Consider the following 19,010-nt stretch of genomic DNA (forward strand, 5'->3'; position numbering starts at 1 on the left):
AGAAGTTTGCACAAGCATGCACAGAATACACACACAAATACAGACATATTAGCATACATGAACCTCCAGATAGAGTAATGGCCTGTGTAATCTTGGTCAACAGGGGGGGGGAGGGCAAACACATGAAGGGAACAGAGAGGAGCAGGCAAAACACACAAGATAACACTTGAACACAAAATGATAAAATTCAACACAATTTACCCCTGAAGAATGAGCTACCCTGACATACCAGCACACCGTTATAAGCATACAAGTATACAACGATTGCAGTCAGAGGAACAATGGAATCATGAACCATAACTTGGGATCGCTGAGACACCATCACTGGTTTAGTAACTAATGCGAGTGTTTAGTCAGAATCTACTGCAGACAAACCAGCTACGTCTGCTCAAGAATGAGTATATCTGGTCTTTTTCATACAAATTAATACAATAAAAATAACAAATCATTTGTAAAGGGTTTGTAGAATGTCTTCAGAATAATGGGCAGACCGCTGAAATGCTGCCACAGTGCAACTCACATTTCTTATTCCATGCAGCAGTACAGTAAGCTGACAGCGCTGCAAATTCAGATTGATGATTTTCCATATTTTAAGGTTGTTTTTTCCCCAAACAGTTTTCCTAGCACTTACAGGCCTATTTAACCTCTCTTTGAATCATGTCAGTATCCCTCACTAAAACAAAGAGCAGGGTATTTATTTGTCAAACAAACACAGCCCTCTCTCTCTTCTCCTTCTTTTTCTTCTGCCTCTCCCTCTCCTCCTTCCTCGTTAGGGAGAATTTATTAGCATAGCTTTTGTTTTGCGGGTGAATTTCATTAAACTCTGAACAAACCCTGCCTCGTGAGCGCAGGCCCTTTGATCTGGAGACGGAGCCTCTTAATTTCCATTCTCCAGACATTAAACAATGCGAATGGCTCCCTGCAATACAGCCAACCTCACATACAGCAACTCCCAACTCCCACATCTTTCAATTCTCCTGTTCGTTTGCAGCGTACACACTTTATGGTAATGATGAGAGGTCGCTCTCATGTCCTACTCAAGTACAATCCTAATTGTTTCCTTGTTTTGTTGCTGCATATTCTTTGTAACAGAAAACCATGGGCGATTTGGATGGGGAATTCACATCTTCTCTGCCAGAGCACAGCAGGAGACACATGGTGCAGAGAGATGTTTGGAGGCTAAAAATCTCTTAAGAGATACTAACACTTAGTTTAAGAATTAATACACCCTTGCACATGGTTCAACTTTCGTCAGTTCTTGTGAAGAAGAAAAATGTTTGAAGTGCCAAAATAAGAATTTTGCCTGGTGGTAAAGTTAAAGAGACCTGCATTAATATGCCTCTGACTCATAATTATCATCTCAAACTACTTCTGGAGTACTTTGCATCTTGAGCTGTGGGTTCATCACTCGTAGAATCTTCATTAAAAAAAGTGGTTGTTTAAAAATAACTTTGTACTGTATGCAGTCGAGCACAGAGGCAGGGAAGCACTAAGGAGCAGCGCATTTTTGGACGGGTAGCAGCACAGTAGTTAGTTAGTCAGTGTTTAAGTTAATTCCCCAGTCACAGGCGGGATGGCCCAGTTCAGAGGCTTCAAAGACTCGATTGAGGGAAGCAGCTACAGCAGGACATCTGCGCACCTCCGACCAAGCTCACTTGAAATGCAGATCTGCGTATGTAGGTGAATATTGAACTTTTTCTCAGCTAATGAAACACTCGTTGCCTCCAGATGCTGTTTAGGAGATCAACTTAGAGCAAAATAAAGATTACAGGTTCAGCTTGTTTCCCTCTACATGAAAACATTTTACTGTAACAAGAAGACATTAAGTGTCTTAAAACAAATCTGTGAATAATCTCAGCTAGGTTTGCAAAGTTGTCTCTAATACAACGCTTGCTGTATTTTGCTGATGATAAAAGATGAGTGCTTAATGCATGCACCAATAACAGGAAGCAGAACCTGGACCAGCATGCTTTCTGTTCAACCCCGACAGTCAGCGAGAATGAAAAAAAGAAACCTAAAGGTAGCAGTCTCTTACAGTACGTACGGCATGATGGAAACTCAAATAAGGTGAACATCAAAGATAAGTATTTGATGTAAAGGGGTCTAAGAGTGTCCCGTAATCAAACCTTCTTATTTCACGGTTGATTTACTGAACAGGACTCCTTTAAAACCCCTAAAAACAAATCAACAGCTGTTTTTTTTCTCACACAGAAGCTGCCATACATCATGCAGGTCAAAGGTGGAAGAAGCACATTATCATATGTAAGCTCAAGTTAGGCTCAGACATTGCATGATTTAAGAGTTTAAATAGAAAAAGGAAAGTCAAAATAGATTGTTTTAATTGTCAGGCAGAATATACAGTAAATCTTCAGTACACTCTGGATTCTTTTGTCATTGATTGAAATCAGTGGAAATGGTTTATGGGTAAGTGACTTCAAACGTAAACACTTAATACTTCCAAAACCCAAAGTCCAATTACAATGAAAAACTTCCAATCCTGGTGTATATTTGACTGTATATAACTTAAGACTTGCCTTCACATACAAACATAATCACATTTTCATCTGGGAAATAAAACGCCTTTACATCCCTTATTGTGATGTAAATAGCAGGATGTATATTGCAGCTTGTGAAAAATAAGCCGATGGCAATGGGAACTGATGAAGAAAATAAAAGAACTGCAAATACCACTGTGGGAGGAGAAAAAGAAGGGGTGAGGGCCAGGGAGACTCCATCCATGTACCAGGACACAAGTGAAGAGTGCAGGAGAGGGGAGGTGCAGTACAGTCAGAAGGTTATAGGTAAGAGGGGGTTACATGCTGGTTTAGTTTACCTTACTAGATCGCTTCCAGTTCCTTCTCAAAAGCATGGTCTGTAAATGAGACAAAGCTGTTACAGAGCGCCCCCCACTGTCCCCCCATCGGAGCTGCAGTTTCAGAGGTTAAAGGGCATTGTGATGGATGATATTCATACGTTAGCCCTGGCCTGGTGTGGGGGGGTGGGGGGGGGGCAGGGAGTTGTTGATGAAGAGAGAAGAGCAGCTGGTATTCATGCAAGTTAAGCAAGGAGTGTGTTAGTAGCGCTTTTTGTTGTACCACGTTGTGATGAGGTATTTGCATAAGTAATTGACATGCCAGAACACACACACACACACACACACACACACACACACACACACACACACACACACACACACACACACAAACACACACACAAACACACACACATGCGCGCGCACACACACACGTATACAAGTATATATAAAGTAGATGCAGTTTTCTTTGTATAACTGTTTGATAACTTCTAACAGGGCACTTCCATTCCTATACATAAAGAAAGTTAACAAAAGTCGTTTTTGCTTTCTTTTGGGTCCAATTATATGGACTCAACTTTTAAAAACCATTAAACTACGTGTAGTTGACTCTAGAACAATTATTTATTGAGCAGGTAAGACGTAAAAATTAGGATTATGAACACATCCACAAAAATGCACAAGATTTTGTTGTATCTTTAACTTCAATCCATTTTTATGGAAAAGTTAAACGAACCCATGAATAAGTTGAAAATAATACATCAGAGAATCTTGACAGCTATTGTAGCACTAGTGAACTGTAAACCACAGAGTATATAATGCAGGTCATTTTATTCAGAAATATCATGAATGCCTTCTGTACACTAAACTGACCAGATTATTGGCAGTGTTTGATGTAAAAGTAGACTGAAGATTTCTCTTCTCCCTTCCATACCAGTAGGTGGCAACAGAGAGAGTCATCCAGAATGCACTAGTATAACCTTGTACCCATTTTCTGCAGTTGGAGAAATCCAAAATGATGCTTAACCTAAATAGAGTTTATTTGTTCTGTCAAATGTGGACTCTCTGAACTACGGCACTTAATAAGCAGCAGAATTAAGACATCAGATCAAAAGGAATAAAATATTTCCCTCATGACTCTGCCTTGTTCTGGATCGAGCATGCAGGGGTCCAATTAAGCAAACAAATAATTGAACAGAAATAAATGCAACACTGAAACATTGAGCACGTCCGCAGAGGCAAGAGCCAACATAATTAGTGAAGAGAATCTTGTGCTCTTTGAACATGGAACTTTTCCACACAACATATTAATTACACTTGTGTTTTTTTTTTTTTTGCATACGTATTTGCTCAGTTGAAGAGTTTCCAACAGCTGAGGCTGGCTGAAGCCAACATATTCTAGTTCAACACAGCATGCCGGGGCTTCTGATGTGCAAAAGTACACAGAGGAACACTGCTGCTGAACTTTGATGATGAAAAGTAAAGAACAAATTTTTTACTGATTAGCAGTTATGCTCAACACAGGTCCTTAGTCTTTCCTACTCACTCACACAATATCAGGCCTATTTTTCCCAACATTTGAAAGATGATGTAAAGAGAGGTAAGTTTGATTTAAAGGCGTATCTCTCGAGAAAAGAGGAGAAAACATTTTGTGTGTGCAGGAAGAGAGAAATGATTATATAATTATGAAGTTTTCTTACAGCATCCCTCATGTCCTCCTTTGGCGACAGCGTGACAGCCAGTTCCAGACTGCCCAGGTTATTTTCAGGGTACTGTGGGTCCTTCAGGTCCAGCGTCACATCCAGTGTCCTACAAGGAAAAACAGTGAACATTTCCGTATACATGAAAACCTAAACCCTTATTGCTTACATTGTTCTGTACATTTCCATTCTTATAGTGCATGAATTCCACATGTGTACACACATACATGCATGAATTATTTGCACAACCCACCCACTTTTGTAAAGACTCGACATATTCAATCAGTTCAAGTTTGACTCAAGCGTAGCAGTGGAAAAAACAGGCCCACTTAGCTGACCACTATTTTCTGCTTTCCTCGACTCTCTTCTGGCTTCCATTTCTTCACGGAGAAACAGAAACAACCAACACCGGACTTTGCATTCTATGCTGAAATTGGCATTAGGAGATAAAAAGCATAGGGCTAACATGGCAACTAACTGTTAAGCACACTGAAGTATTTGTCTCAGTGTCAACCTGCTTGTTACTATTTTAATTCAATATTAATTTCTTAACATCATTTTTACAAAATGCAAGATTGTAACCGGTTGGTCCAAACTAGCACCTAAGTTATTGTACATGTCTTATAGAACTGGGAGTAACAACAGCAGCAAAGGTTATGAAGGTTTATTAATGATCAAGTTCTGGGGCGCCAGTAGCTTAGTGGTGCACATTTGTGTGCCACATGTACAGAGGCTGTAGTCCTCGGGGCGGGCGGCCTAGGTTCAATTCCGGCCTGTGGCTCCTTTCCCACATGTTATTCCCCACTGGCTCTGTCCCTCGTTGCTGCTTCTTTCCACTGTTCCTCTCTACAATAAAGGCATAACCCCCACTCCCCAAATAAATCTAAGACTTATCAAGTTCTAATTAGCAGCCACAGTCTGTAGGAAAGACAGCTCACTGGAAATACACAGTCAATCGTACGGTAAAGAATTGAAAAAAACATTGTTTAATCTGTTACTGTGACAGAATAAAAATCAATAAAGCTATCACATTCAGTGTTCTTGCAGATGCCATGTTACAATCACACAGGATTTTTGTAACTACAAACACTTCTTCAGACATCACATAACATCAATTTCAAGCAGAAAACATTTACGACACTGCAGATACACAGGTGTAAACATTAAAAGTAAAGATGGCTGACTTTCTCTTATTCAGGACTCATCATTGTGTGCATGCTGGTTTATTGTCACAATCATGGCGCACTGGGACTCTAGAATAGATGTTGTTTGTCTTTTTTATGGATGGATGCTTTTTCTACTGTTGCTGGATTCAAATATCTAATGTGAAAAAAGGTCTATTTACATCTATTTTCTATTTCTACTTGACAGATAATAAACCATGGTAAATCCCTTCCTTTTCACACACTTCTTGATACAATCCCACCTGGTACAGCCCTGGTATGTTTAGTGAGTTTTTAAGGTGAGATACCAAAGACGGCCACCAGAGGGAGGCAATAAACTGTATTTGAGCAACAAGATGATACCAGAAGCAAAGAAGATATTTTAGAGGGCTGTGTGAGACTAAAATCTTTCCACACAATGGAGGATGTTTAACCAAAGCATCCCTTGAAAATGTGAATTCCTCTGAACATGTCTTTTACTGAAGGAATACAGCTACAGTACAGCAGTACCACTTCCAATACAACCAGTGGAGACAGAAAGTTCAGCAGGCAGTTTAGTTAATATGAGGGAAGACCAAGAGACCTTTGATGTTCCAGTGACTCCAGGTGGAGGTACGCTGAGCCCATGAAATCATCCTGAAGTCCAAAGTCATAGTCAAAAACCTAAAGAATAGAAAATACACAGCATCTGTCAACAGAGGATATCAAAAATCACACGGAGAATGTCATTCTTGATAATCTACAATTTCCTTATTATTTTCAAACCTAGCAAAGAGAGGGAGCTGCCACTGAGAATTCAGATTCATCGAGACTCAACAGTCCAAATACAATTTATATTGCAGCAGGATGACATTTAAAGTCCAGGACTTCTCTCTTGTACCTTTACATACAGCGGGTCCCTCAGGGTATCCACCAGAAGGCTAACTCTCTCCTCCCACACCGGGTTGAGGTTCTTATGGATGGTCTTACTCCTGAACACTTCCTTCCCCGCAATCTTGAACTTCACATATGGGTCACTGGTCCCTACAATGTCAGAAAGCAAACAGGGAAAAATGATGAGGAAGAAGATGACAAACCTTGGCTATTGGTTATCAAGAGCTCATACAAAAACACATTTTTAAAACACTGCATTTACATAGAGTGAATGCTTTATGATTGTATTAACTATTATAGAATGCATACACCTGAACAATTTAGGATTTCTCTTCAGAATATGTATTTCTTTATTATAACATCTCTGGTACCATCAGACACAAATATTTTGTCAATTATTTCCAGACACCTTTAAACACAGGGATAGTTCAAAATGCTGCTTTGAAAGCCTAAGGAGGAGACTACAAGGCATGTCATGTGACTTATTATGTGCATCATGTGACCGACAGAATATAACAGTTGAAGCTGTGCACAGGTCCCATGCAGTGCTTCTATTTGACCAGTGGGTGGTGCCATTGATATATTTTTGAGTTATTCCGTGTGAGTGACTAATGTTTTTGTCGGGATAAATTAATCAAGAATCTATATTTTCCCTTCTATAGTACACAGAATGTACTAATGTTTGATGGGCTAATGTTTTTTACAACCATGTAAAAGTGCACCACCTAACAAGTTATAACCTGGAAATATAAATATAATAATAAGCCTTTTCATTTTTGCTAATAAAGAACAAGAGAGAGGCAGAGTGATGCAATGCAAGACTTTAGAGTGAAGTCAATTGGTTCCACAATTAATGAAAAATTAAGAAGAAACAAGACAGAAACAAATGAAAACAAAGGCCCAGGTTTATACAAATCATAGAGGCTCTGAGGGAAAACAAGACAATTAAAGATAAGGAAAAAATCTCATAACAGTGTGTATCAGAAGTGGAGCTTCTTCCATCAGACACAAGTTCAAATATTTAACTTCATCTAAATAAACTGACAAGAAAGAAAACAGGTTAGGGGAGACAGCGAGGTCATGATGCAGTCAGAGCTGTGTTTGTGCAGGAGATAATCGGGTTTACTAGCTTGTCAATCTGTTCACGTCCGTTGGATATTAAAGTGGTCCACACGGACCTCAATAGGAGGAGTGATCACTTCCATTTTCCATACATTCATAGGTTATTCACATACACACAGTTCTACACAGAATACAGTGCATACAAAACAGACAGGAGAGCTTATTGTCCTTTAATATACAATTATGTTATGTGATTCTATTGAGAGTTTAGTGTCAAGATATGCTATGTTTTAATAATAGTGCTATAGACACTGTAACTGATCTCAGTAGTGAAGACACGGACTCGTTAGGAAAACATATAATCGAGAGTTGGAAAACTTTTCAGGGTGTCAGAATTTGATCCTCATGATTCTACAATGGTACCAAAAACTTCCTCATAAATAACTGTAGCATTAAGAATTCAAAACACTGTCAGATACAATTTGATAAAACATGGAAAAAATTATAGTGGAATAAATCCTCCGCAGTCCAATCAGTATACTGTTTATCACCGCATATAACACCAAATAAAGAAAGCAAATAAGATTGATGACTCTCTCTTTACTTCTATCTTCCTTTTAGACATCCTTGTTGACAAGCAGCGACTTCTTAAAACAGGATTTGTTTCCCCTGGACTGAGCCATTTGTTTGTGTTGTGTGTGTTTCAAATCAGTGTCATATTATCATCTGCTGTGACCAAAGTGATTACCAGGGTGTCACAAGGGAGAGGAGTGAATCCTATTATCATGTTATTCCCACTCTGGGCCTGTGGTTCTCCTGTGTGCCAGCAACTGTCTGATAAAAGAGGCACACGACTAAAAATCAGACACTAAGGCGTAATACAATAAATGTTAAAACTGGATACATACGAACACAGTTAAGGACTTATGCCTGGCTCAGACTTCAGGATAATCTGACCAATTTGAAGCCCGATTCCTCCTTCCCGACAATGGCAGGGTCGTTCCTGACTCAAGGCTGCTTGGAACCGATTATCTTACCAGATTATCTTGTAGTGCGAGTTGTCCAAACGTCCCCGATCTGCTCGTCTGATCGTCTGGGACAACCCAATTCATTTCAAACATGTAAGACATTAGGATTTGAAATCTTGACGATTATGTCATGAAAAGTTCTGGTGGAAGTCATGTCTAACTACAATAACGAGGAGAGACAAGGGAGGGACAGTAATAAGTGGACAGTTCTGGCGGTCAGCATCAAGAAGCAACCCGCACAGCTGTGCTGGACAACTGTAAAGCATCTGACAGTTACAAACATACCTCCAGCTCTCACTGAAGAACACACAATCCATGTTGTCCACATCTTCCCAAAACATTTATTCACCCAAAACTTGTTTGGTTTTTCTTTTTATGTTTGTTCCTCTCTACGTAAAGCATTATAATCGCACATTTAAGCACCAGCTCCATTGTTGATGTGAGGTCACATGAGGTGGTATGTTCTTAATAAAATAAAATCCTGTAGTTTATGATGTGTCATGATTTTCATATCCTGTAGGGTGTGCATGCTTGAGATTATGGCGCAGAATATCTGTTAAAATTCTTCTTGTGTGTGTTATGATATCCCATTTCAAAATCAGGAAGGATTTTTAAACTCCTGTAGTGTGAGCCAGGCTTAATGATGATATGTATCTGGAATTAATGTGCCTTGAACAACTTTAAACACTTAGATCATTAGCTAAAACCCCTCAGGGATTATTTAAAGTATTTCTGATTTCAAAGCATCAAATTTATGTTTCCTTGGAAAAACAGAAGAAAAAAAACTGCTGACATGATTCTCAGCTGTGTTCAAGCTTTTATGTGAGAGCAGCAAGATACCGAGCATCCGTCTCCTGCTGGGGAAAGATGGCCACTTTTTTATATATGAACATCCTTTGATACCCTTTAACACACTGCTGCCCTGACATATCAGTGTAGAAAGACAGAATAAGAAGGCAGGAGAAAAGAGATGCAGTGAGATGAAAGATAAAATATTTGCAGTCCTGTCAGATATTTCAGGATTCTGGAAATAGAAGCATCAAATAAATCAAAGTGAGATTTCTTTTGTGGTACTTTTATCTACACGCGAGACGAAAGATAATTAGTCTAATGCTGCAATATGGGGGCAAAAAGCCACTTATCTCTACAACTCCAGCAGCTCTCATTCTCTATCTTGCTCTCTCTCTCTCTCTCTTCTGTCTTTGTGCGTCCCACCGGGTCGATATTCCCCAGACACACATCAGTGACTCCGAGCCTCTGCTTCCCACAGTGCCAGCTTTATGATGCCATAAACACACAAATGCAGGAAAGTATGAAATGGAAAAGGTTGGTGGTGCGCTGTAGGTGGGTGATGGCTGAATATGAGTTAGTGTGGGGGTACAGCACGGAGGACTGATCGCAGAGGTGCTTTTCTAGGAAATACCATATATGACATTTCCATGCGATTCTTTATATACAGTATATACACATTACCAACAGTTTGGGAGATTCCATAAGGGAAAGAGTGAGTAAATGTCCTATATAAGAGCTGGTGGGTGAATAGGTCAATAAGCACTAGGTATTATAGGATCAATAAGCTTTAGAAGAATGAGTAATGGTGGACAAAAATGTCTAAAAGCAGTTGGGTTAAGGACAGTGGGTTTGATGGATGAGGCACCCCAGGTGTTTGTCCACCTCGTGGGCAGAAGGCTGTGAAATGGAAGTGCTCTGTAAGGAGAGATTGGTTGTAAGGAGTCAATGTGTCACTCACTGATAAACTGGTAAAGGGAAGTAGGAGCCGTAGGAACTAAAGTGCAGTAGTGGAAAGAAAAAAAAAAGTGATTTTTCTGTTGGGTGGCATTACTGTTGAGGCGTGTGGGCTGACTGTATGAGCTGCTGTAAAATCTGACGCAATGCGTGATTTAAAAGGTCAAAGGTGTCAGGTTTAGAAGACCAAACAACTCATCTAAAAGTTTACAAAAACTCTCAAACTTTTTGTTGTTGTTGTTTTTCACTCCAACAACCAACAGCAGCTACTGTATACACCTGAGCAGGTAAATGATCTTCATTCTGCATCTGCCAGTTTGTGAAATGACAATGTGACACCAAACTTCACAATGGGATGAAGTTGAGCTTCATAGAGAAAGGGGAAATTTAGAGGTGATGTCATACTAAGAATAAGGTATTAACCAGGATGGATATAGATGTCCATGCACATAAAGGCAGACTTTGAACTAGTGTAACAATATTTTCTACTTCATGAGGCAGCTTTGTGATGTGCCAAAGACTGACCGTTCCTTGAGTTACAAACTTGTGATAAAAGATGTGTTTTTGTTTTTTCATTTAAAAAGCTGCAAGTTTTTTTCTGAAAATTCACATTCCATCAAGCTTATGCTTTACTTTTTTTCAAGAAGGTTAGAACTTGATTTATTTTGCAATATCAGATAACACTGTTGACAGTTAAACTGTTTGAGAAGCAGTCTGTAAATAATGTGTAGCAAGTTCAGTGCAAAAAAGTGTAGGGGACTATAGATTCTATTCATTTTACTTTTTATTTACATACACACAAAACTTAATTGCTGCCGACTAAAACAGTTGCTTTAGCACTACCAACTTGGCTATTGGCTAGGGCTGGGAGATATATTAATTTTATTAATATATCAGGTGTGTGGAAAATCCAGATTTTCTCTGTAAAGGCAGTATTGGTCATTTTTGAAAACCATCATGATTTTGAAAGCAGCATTCCCGAAGTGCTCAGTCTACCTCCACCCTCTGTGCTCCTTCAAAGCCAGTGTTTCCCCTACCATTATATTATTATTATTATTATTATTATTGTGCCTTTATTGTAGAGACAGGATAGTGGATAGAGTCGGAAATCAGGGAAAGAAGTCATTTAAGGATACCTTTCTGATAGAAAAGGACAGCTGCCATTAAAAGTAACGCATGAACACCAAGATTCCTTCAAGTGTTTGTGTCGGCGTGTGTCCCCCCCCCCCCCCCCCCCCCCCCCCCCCAACGCTGTAAACCTAGGGGAAACACTGAAAGCCGTAGTAGATACTTTGTTGTCTCATGTCTCATTCAGTACAAGCAGGGAGACAGGGAGGCATGATTGGTTCATCAGATTGGTACCTCGTGGCAGACATTGGTGGATGTTTCTCCAGGCTTACAACGGCTACAGATGACGTATTTTCTTCAATCCTTTTTGAAGAGCACATGAATTATTAATTTGTGTCAGGACCTAGACAATTTCAACAAATCTGTATCTGGACAAAATTACCAGCCCTGCCTTTAACTTACTCCGTCACTCCCCTTGGGTTCCCATAGTTCACATCTCTCCCCCCCAACAACTCACTGTTCTTTAAGAAGTTTCACTCAAATGGCATAAATAAATAAATACATTTAATAAATATGAAGTGCAATAGCACTGCTTGAAAGTGCAGTCAAGGATTTAAAGAAGATTAAGAGCATTAATTGCACGAGGAACATATGAAAATGTATATCTGTTAGAGTAGACAGAAGAATAGTTCACTCTGAGAGCCTGTTTTTGTTTCGTTTAACCGAAAAATCCCGGGCGTCTGCAATTACCTCCCCAGGGTGCACAGACTTGTGGGTGGTCGAGTGAATGACAAGACAGTGCTAAGGACACAAAGAGACATTGAGTGGTTTATATCAAGGTGCTAATAGAATCATCTGCTCTGATTCCATTAAAGGCCTCCACTAAACACTGTAACAGTAGCTGGGAGGAGAAATAAATGTGTCTGTTAGGGGACCCTGAGGTGCACTCGGCAGGTACATTCTTTCCTTAGGTGTGGCCCGGCGGCAGATCTAAAAGCCCATAATAGACTGGATTTTGATAGCTGCACTCCGTCTTCCTGAGAGCCAATTGAAAATATAATCCACCACACACTTATCTCTATTGAACACCTAATGGACAGCAGCCATAAAAATACTTCTCACTGTGTCTGTTTGCTGTAAACTAGACGGCTCAGACACCTGAGAAAGCCTTCAAGCTAAACTCTTGGTCCCAAATGAAACAAAGATTCACACTAACAAAAACGTGTAACACCTTTTGAATGGTAACTTCATACACACCAACACAAGCCCTGTTTGTGTTCAATCAATCGAAGACTTTAAACTGTGATTAAGAAACACACAAGGCAAGGAGACGATCATACCATCAAAATGTTGGGATTTCTAAAGTGCTTGAGGCATGAAATAAGTGATCAAGCGTGTCTTGTATTCCATGCTGCTGTTTTTGATTACGTTGCTCCTACATGATGTGCATCTTATCATCCTCCTTTAAGAACACAAATTGCCAATCGCTCTCCTAAATCTCACCTGCAGTCTGGAGTGCAATATTAACAGATTGAGAAATTAGGAACATTGCATTATATTCAGAGTGGGTACCTACTGATAAAACTCATCATTTCAACGACTTGGAGAAGGAGATTAAGATCCTGAGTTGGATAGCTTATGACTCCAAATTTAAACCAGGGGTCTTTGATACTAGATAAGGACAATGGGCCAACAAAGTCAACATTAAGTCAAACAATAGACAACAGTAAAATCTTAAGCGTCAAAAACCTAAAGAGAGAATTTGACTTTGATTTGTTCAGGTATCTCCAGGTTAGAGATATTTTTGAAAAAGACATAAAACCAGATCTCCCAAAGGAGCCGAATGAATGGCGATTAAAATGAATGAGATTTTTTTTTAAAGCACCAAGGACTATGTACCGCACTGACATGAACTATGTATGTATATGTTCTGTTTGCTTGTTTGTTCCATTTTGTCTGTGAAAAGGAAAAATAATAAAACTCAAATTTAAATTTTAGCTCTAGCTTTCTCTGTTACTGTCACTGTCATTTTCACATCAGGTTAATGGTCCTTCTCCATTGGCTCTGCTGCCTTGATGTAAACAAGCACAGTAAACAGCATTTCCTAGAAGCATCAGTCTGGCAGTACTTTGAGAAATAAATATGTTTTGAGCTTTGGGCGTATAACCACATTGAGCGCGGGAATGTGGACGTTAACCTGCAAGGAGGACTGATGATGGAAGATCCTAGACTGGAGCTAACAAAGAGCAGCCATTTCCCTTTCATGTCATACTTCCCATTACCAATTAAAGGCGGTTTGTAACCACATCTGTCAAACACACACACAACACATTCCTTCACTACATTTGAAATGATTGTCTAACATTGTTCATTTTCAAGCTTCAGTAGCTTTTTCATTTTATCGATACAATATCCATTTGATTGAATCATGTCATGTGTTTGCCTAATTTGGCGTAATCTTTAAAAACACTGATTTGGTTTAGTCTCTCTGTCCCTTTTTGTGCACTTTCAAATGAGAATCTTTCTGCTGCTCACGACTTCAATCTTTATTTTCATTGTTTCTCAGCATGTTCAGTCTCTCTCCTCCAGCTCTCTAAATTAAATTACATTATTAAGCCTCATCTCGCTAACTTCCACTTAATACCGCCGTAGGTACTTAGTGGAAGTTGTGGCACTGACATATTCTCACCACATCACCCAGCAGCCTGCTCTCTCTTCAGGAAGAACGATTTGCCTCGGGTGAAGTGAAAATAAGATGAGCAAAAAAAAAGGATGGAGCAAAATGAAGACAAAATGTAACTGACAGACCAGGTAATATGGATGTGAATTCAGCTCTTCAACCACAGTAAGGGGGCTGTTTGAAGTATTTCAACACATTCCACAGGGTACTTTTTACAAAAAGTATATCAAATGATGTAGAATAGCTGTACTGAAATGCTGTAATGTTTTTTTTTACACTTTCCAATTTCACACAAACTCAGAATTCTTCAAACACTCCTGACTGTTACTGGATCAGGCTTTTTAAATAACACAAAATCAAGTGAAGTGTAAGTCCATTAAGGAGGGAGTCGACTTGAAAACTATCAGCAGCTGAAGCTATATGATGCAACAGTCATTATATACATATGAGCTGATGCTTTGATTTAAATACCTGTGCTGCTCTGGGAGAAAGCATCTGCCTAAAGGCTTGAAGGAACACCACCAAAAATACTGAAACTAAAACACTTGAGGATTTATTCATTTCACATATTTAAAGAAGAAGTCATGCATAGAAAATAAAAGTGTGTACCTGTGTTTGTGTAAAATGACGCAGATGCACTCACACAAAGCAAAGTTACTCATTATAAAAAGTCACGACTACACTTCTTTTAATCTTCATTTCAAACTGAATTTGAATGCCAACACTCTTACAAAGGCATGTTAGGGTAAAGAAATGCAGAACTCAGTGACTCATACTTTAAGTCCAACAAGCACAAACAAAGGTGAATCACTCTGCGAGGATGAAGCAGCAACAATAAAACAAACAGTGATGTCAGTAATGAGGTCTCAAACCTTGTATGAACATTTCTGTAATAATAATAATAATAATAATAATAATAATAATAATAATAATACAAAGCATGACTCCTGTCTGTCTGAGAGAGCAGACACTACTTGGATATGCATGCTAGTGACCAGAGGCCTTTTCGAAAGTTAAAATGTCATTCTATGTGGAAAGGTAAGAGTCAAACATGTAAAAACAGTCTAGACTGATCGGCACCCTATCTTTGGTAAAGAATGTTTAATAAGCTTATTACAAGGAGCTTGTTATTGACAGGGAATGGTGATGCAGGGATGTTTTTAGCTGCATATTTCTATAAGAAAATGCTTCACACTGATGTGTGTATCAATTCATTAGTTAATTATACTGCTCCAGTTTCCGTCATCAATCTGTAGATACTCATTACACATACTTGATCAATAGGTTTCTGTGTCAGGGCAGACAAACGGCCCTGAATTATTAATGGATTATTTATGAGTACGTAATTACATTCCTTAAGAAGACAGTGCTATCTCACATTCTAAAAATAAGTTTCGTTCTTCATGAGCAAAATGATTAAGTGACTCTTCTGGATGTTACAGTGGACTACAGCAGTAAAATGTGCCCTATGTCTCTGACTTTAATATTACCGTTTATGAATAAATCATATTACAAAGACAGATTTTTTCAGTCTTTCTAAAAGCACTTATCTCAAGGCGTGAAAATATCAGAAAACATGGTGCAAACTGAATACAACAAGGTATTTGATAGAAAATGTGGATTTTAACTTTTGGAGCCATCAGAAGACTACTTACTGACAGAATATCTGGTAAAAAAAATGTCAATAAATCAATAGATTAATCTTTATTCGTAAAGTGCCAATTCATAACAAATGTTATCTCAAGATACTTTACAAAAGGGCAGGTAAAAGACCTTACTCTTTATTATCTACAAAGACCCAACATTAATCTACCATGAGCACTTAACAACATTTAGCAAAGTTACTGTGGCAAAGAAAAACTTCTTTTTAAGAGGCAGAAACCTCAAGCACAAATAGAGCAGCAACAACACAACGAATAAGACAGATTTAAAGCTACAATGTCAGTGTGACTGGTGAAAGTATGTGTAGTATAAGCAGTAACAACTAAGCATGTTAACTATAGAAGTTGAAGTTGAGCAGCTATAGATTCACTTTAATAGTTGGAATAATGATAATAGATGTAAGGCTGATAGTAATAGTTGTAGCTCTTGGATTCAATTATATACAATGTCAGCATGAAATCAGTGCACTACAGTCCTCTAAAAACCCATTGATTCAGTTTTCAAGAGAAAACACACACACCGCACATACACACACACACACACACACACACACACACACACACACACACACACACACACACACACACACACACACACACACACACACACACACTGTTAGCAATTTCATTCATCACACATGTTGTTCCTAACTACTAATTGATTAACTTGCAGGGTTTTATGATTGTTAATGTTTAATGCTATGAATGATGCTATCACTATGACATTGGTTGCATCAGTGCTTTTCCTGTAGTAAAAGTTTCTGTTATAAAATGATGCTCCCTGATCTAACATATTTGAAGTTCACTTTGCAGAGATAGGTTATTTGGAACCTTTTTATGACACACATTCATATGAAAAGGCTGAGAGTGAATCTCACTTTACTGAAAATGGCACCATATTAACCTGACTGTTAACTTCAAAACAGGTGTTCGCCCTCAACGTTAAATTTCCTCGCACCCACAATCATCATGACATACAGTTCAGGAGGTCCCATTCAGGGGCGGCCAGCACATTGCCTGTCAAAAAGGCAGTTATTAAGAAGCATAGCATGCAGGAGGATGTGAGAACAGGAGAGGGATATAGTGTGCAAAGCCGCCCATAAAAACTTCAGCTTTGCTCAAGCTGCAAACCTACAGCATTCAAGTGCATCAAGGTGTGTGTGTGTGTGTGTGTGTGTGTGTGTGTGTGTGTGTGTGTGTGTGTGTGTGTGTGTGTGTGTCTCTCTTGTCCATTTGTTCTGTCAAGACTGACGGATGGTTGCAGCACTGGGGTTTCCCATTACCCAGAATGCAATCTGCTCATGAGGATGTATTAGGTAAGGGTGAAAAGACGAAGAACTCCATCATGGGATGTGGAAAAATGGGTTCAAAGTCTGCCTCAACACAACAACACACAATCACATACATGCATGTCCCTGCCTTGTTTCCTGGTCTGCAGTGACATTTACTCACAATGCAGCTTCTTCAATGTGCAACATCATACTGTGTTAGATACAAAGTGAGAAACACAAAAATGGTGAGATCTGTGGTGCAGTCAGCTGGGAAGCAAGAGCTAAAATGAAATTAAGCAGCATGTGGGAGAACAACATGGGAGATGAATGCAGAGAAAGGGACTAAAAGCTGCAAGCAAGATAATAAGTCTAGCTGTGTTATCGCTCTTGTTATCCTAAGCCGTACTTCAAGAAAGCTCTGCACTAATGTTAGTCCTTCAAATATGCACAGGCACTAGCAGAGGACGCTCACAGAACATGAACAGTGTGTAATGAACACATAATGTGTCGGCGAAAGAAAATAAAGAGTCTAACTAGAAAACACTGAGTCTCTTAGACTAATTCATTTTTAGTAACATCTGGTAGGGATTGGTTGCACAAGTTTATAGACAAAAGGCTTATTTTTAGTTAATTTGAACTTTTTAAAGTAAAGTTTTCTTTGTGTCATTATTCTTCATATTTACCTGTTTTATTAGAGTCCATCTGTCTCTTTAGGACTTCCTTAATATTGTATAAAGACACAAAGAATGATGAGTTACCTCAAACAAAAAGAGGAAGCTTTACAATTATACTTCATATACAGTATATATATATATATATACATATTCATATACAGTTAGTTCATCGTTAAATGAATGTTTCCTTGCATTTTGTGAAGTTTCTTCACATCAATTGATGGTTTATTATGACTTCAAGTTTCAATGACCAAAACTAAGCAGACATTTAAGGAAACATGTGCATTTATTATTAGTCTCATCTGTTTTAATGTATACATTTGCACTTGTGACAACCCAGAAGCCAATATCCTCACCTAAGAACCCTATACTGAGATTACAGAAATTTTCAAAATGAGTCATTTGATGTTGCTGAAGAAAAAAACAACTGCTACACGAGCAGATATAAAAAGCCGGCAGGTAAAAGAAGATTAGGTTAATGTTAAAGATACAGAATGAAGAACTACTGATAATGTATATCCTCAAAACACAGTACATTTGAATGATCTGGCTTACTCAATTGCATTAGAAATCCTCATTAGTGGATGGCATTAATGGCTATAAAGAAATGCTTTGGATAAAAGTGTCTGTCAAGTGAATTGTAGAATTGTAGAAAGATGTCTAAAACATAAAACAGATAAAATCAACAACAGCAAAGCAGACAAAAATATTGCAGCTCATGCAGCTGCTATTTTTTCCATGTTTCTTGTTTGTGGCTTTGCATGACAATCCTGCATTAGATTCAAACAAGGGTGCAGAGCAGCAGACAGACATGTGCATCAGGAGCCCAGTTTGGGAGTCTATGGACGAGCTGGATGTCAGTACAGACACAGGGAACCAAAAAAGATAATTTAAGCATCAGCTTTAAAGGCATGTTCATACAATAATACGCATCAGATAATAATTACTTTAAAGTCCGTCCAAACATTTGAGCACATTTCTGGATATTTGTGTTCAATCTGTCAAATGGTGATTTCTATAAATCTTTATCATTCAGTTTAAATATCATCAGTTTTATATAACATCTTCAGAGTTTGTAAATGAGGATACGTATCCCTATAAACCACGGCATGGCGTGTGTGTTGACTTGACAAGACTTTTCATGTTAAACTCTAAACTCAAGTTTCTGGCTGATGTGTAAATAGCTGTGTATGTTTGCATCCTACACCTTGATACGCTTTTGAATGACTTCACCCACAGGGAATTGCAGGTTGAAGCAGAGGGCAACAAACC

General features: G+C 38.7%; 1 protein-coding gene across 8 annotated transcripts in view; it reads right to left on the reverse strand.

Annotated features, from left to right (window-relative positions):
- mctp1a (multiple C2 domains, transmembrane 1a) overlaps window positions 1-19,010 on the reverse strand; it is a 229,893-nt gene that overhangs the window by 162,767 nt on the left and 48,116 nt on the right. For 6 of the 8 annotated variants that reach the window (XM_061037961.1, XM_061037960.1, XM_061037958.1 and 3 more), the window contains exons 3-6: window positions 6,556-6,698; window positions 6,259-6,338; window positions 4,513-4,621; window positions 2,834-2,872 (exon numbers count right to left, since the gene is read on the reverse strand). In XM_061037961.1, coding sequence (XP_060893944.1) covers window positions 2,834-2,872; window positions 4,513-4,621; window positions 6,259-6,338; window positions 6,556-6,698 — 371 coding nt within the window. The remainder of the gene's footprint in view (window positions 1-2,833; window positions 2,873-4,512; window positions 4,622-6,258; window positions 6,339-6,555; window positions 6,699-19,010) is intronic. The other 2 variants (XM_061037959.1, XM_061037957.1) reach the window with 1 other exon arrangement.

The sequence above is a fragment of the Labrus mixtus genome, chromosome 5 (genome assembly GCF_963584025.1).
Source record: "Labrus mixtus chromosome 5, fLabMix1.1, whole genome shotgun sequence".
Lineage (NCBI taxonomy): Eukaryota > Metazoa > Chordata > Actinopteri > Labriformes > Labridae > Labrus > Labrus mixtus.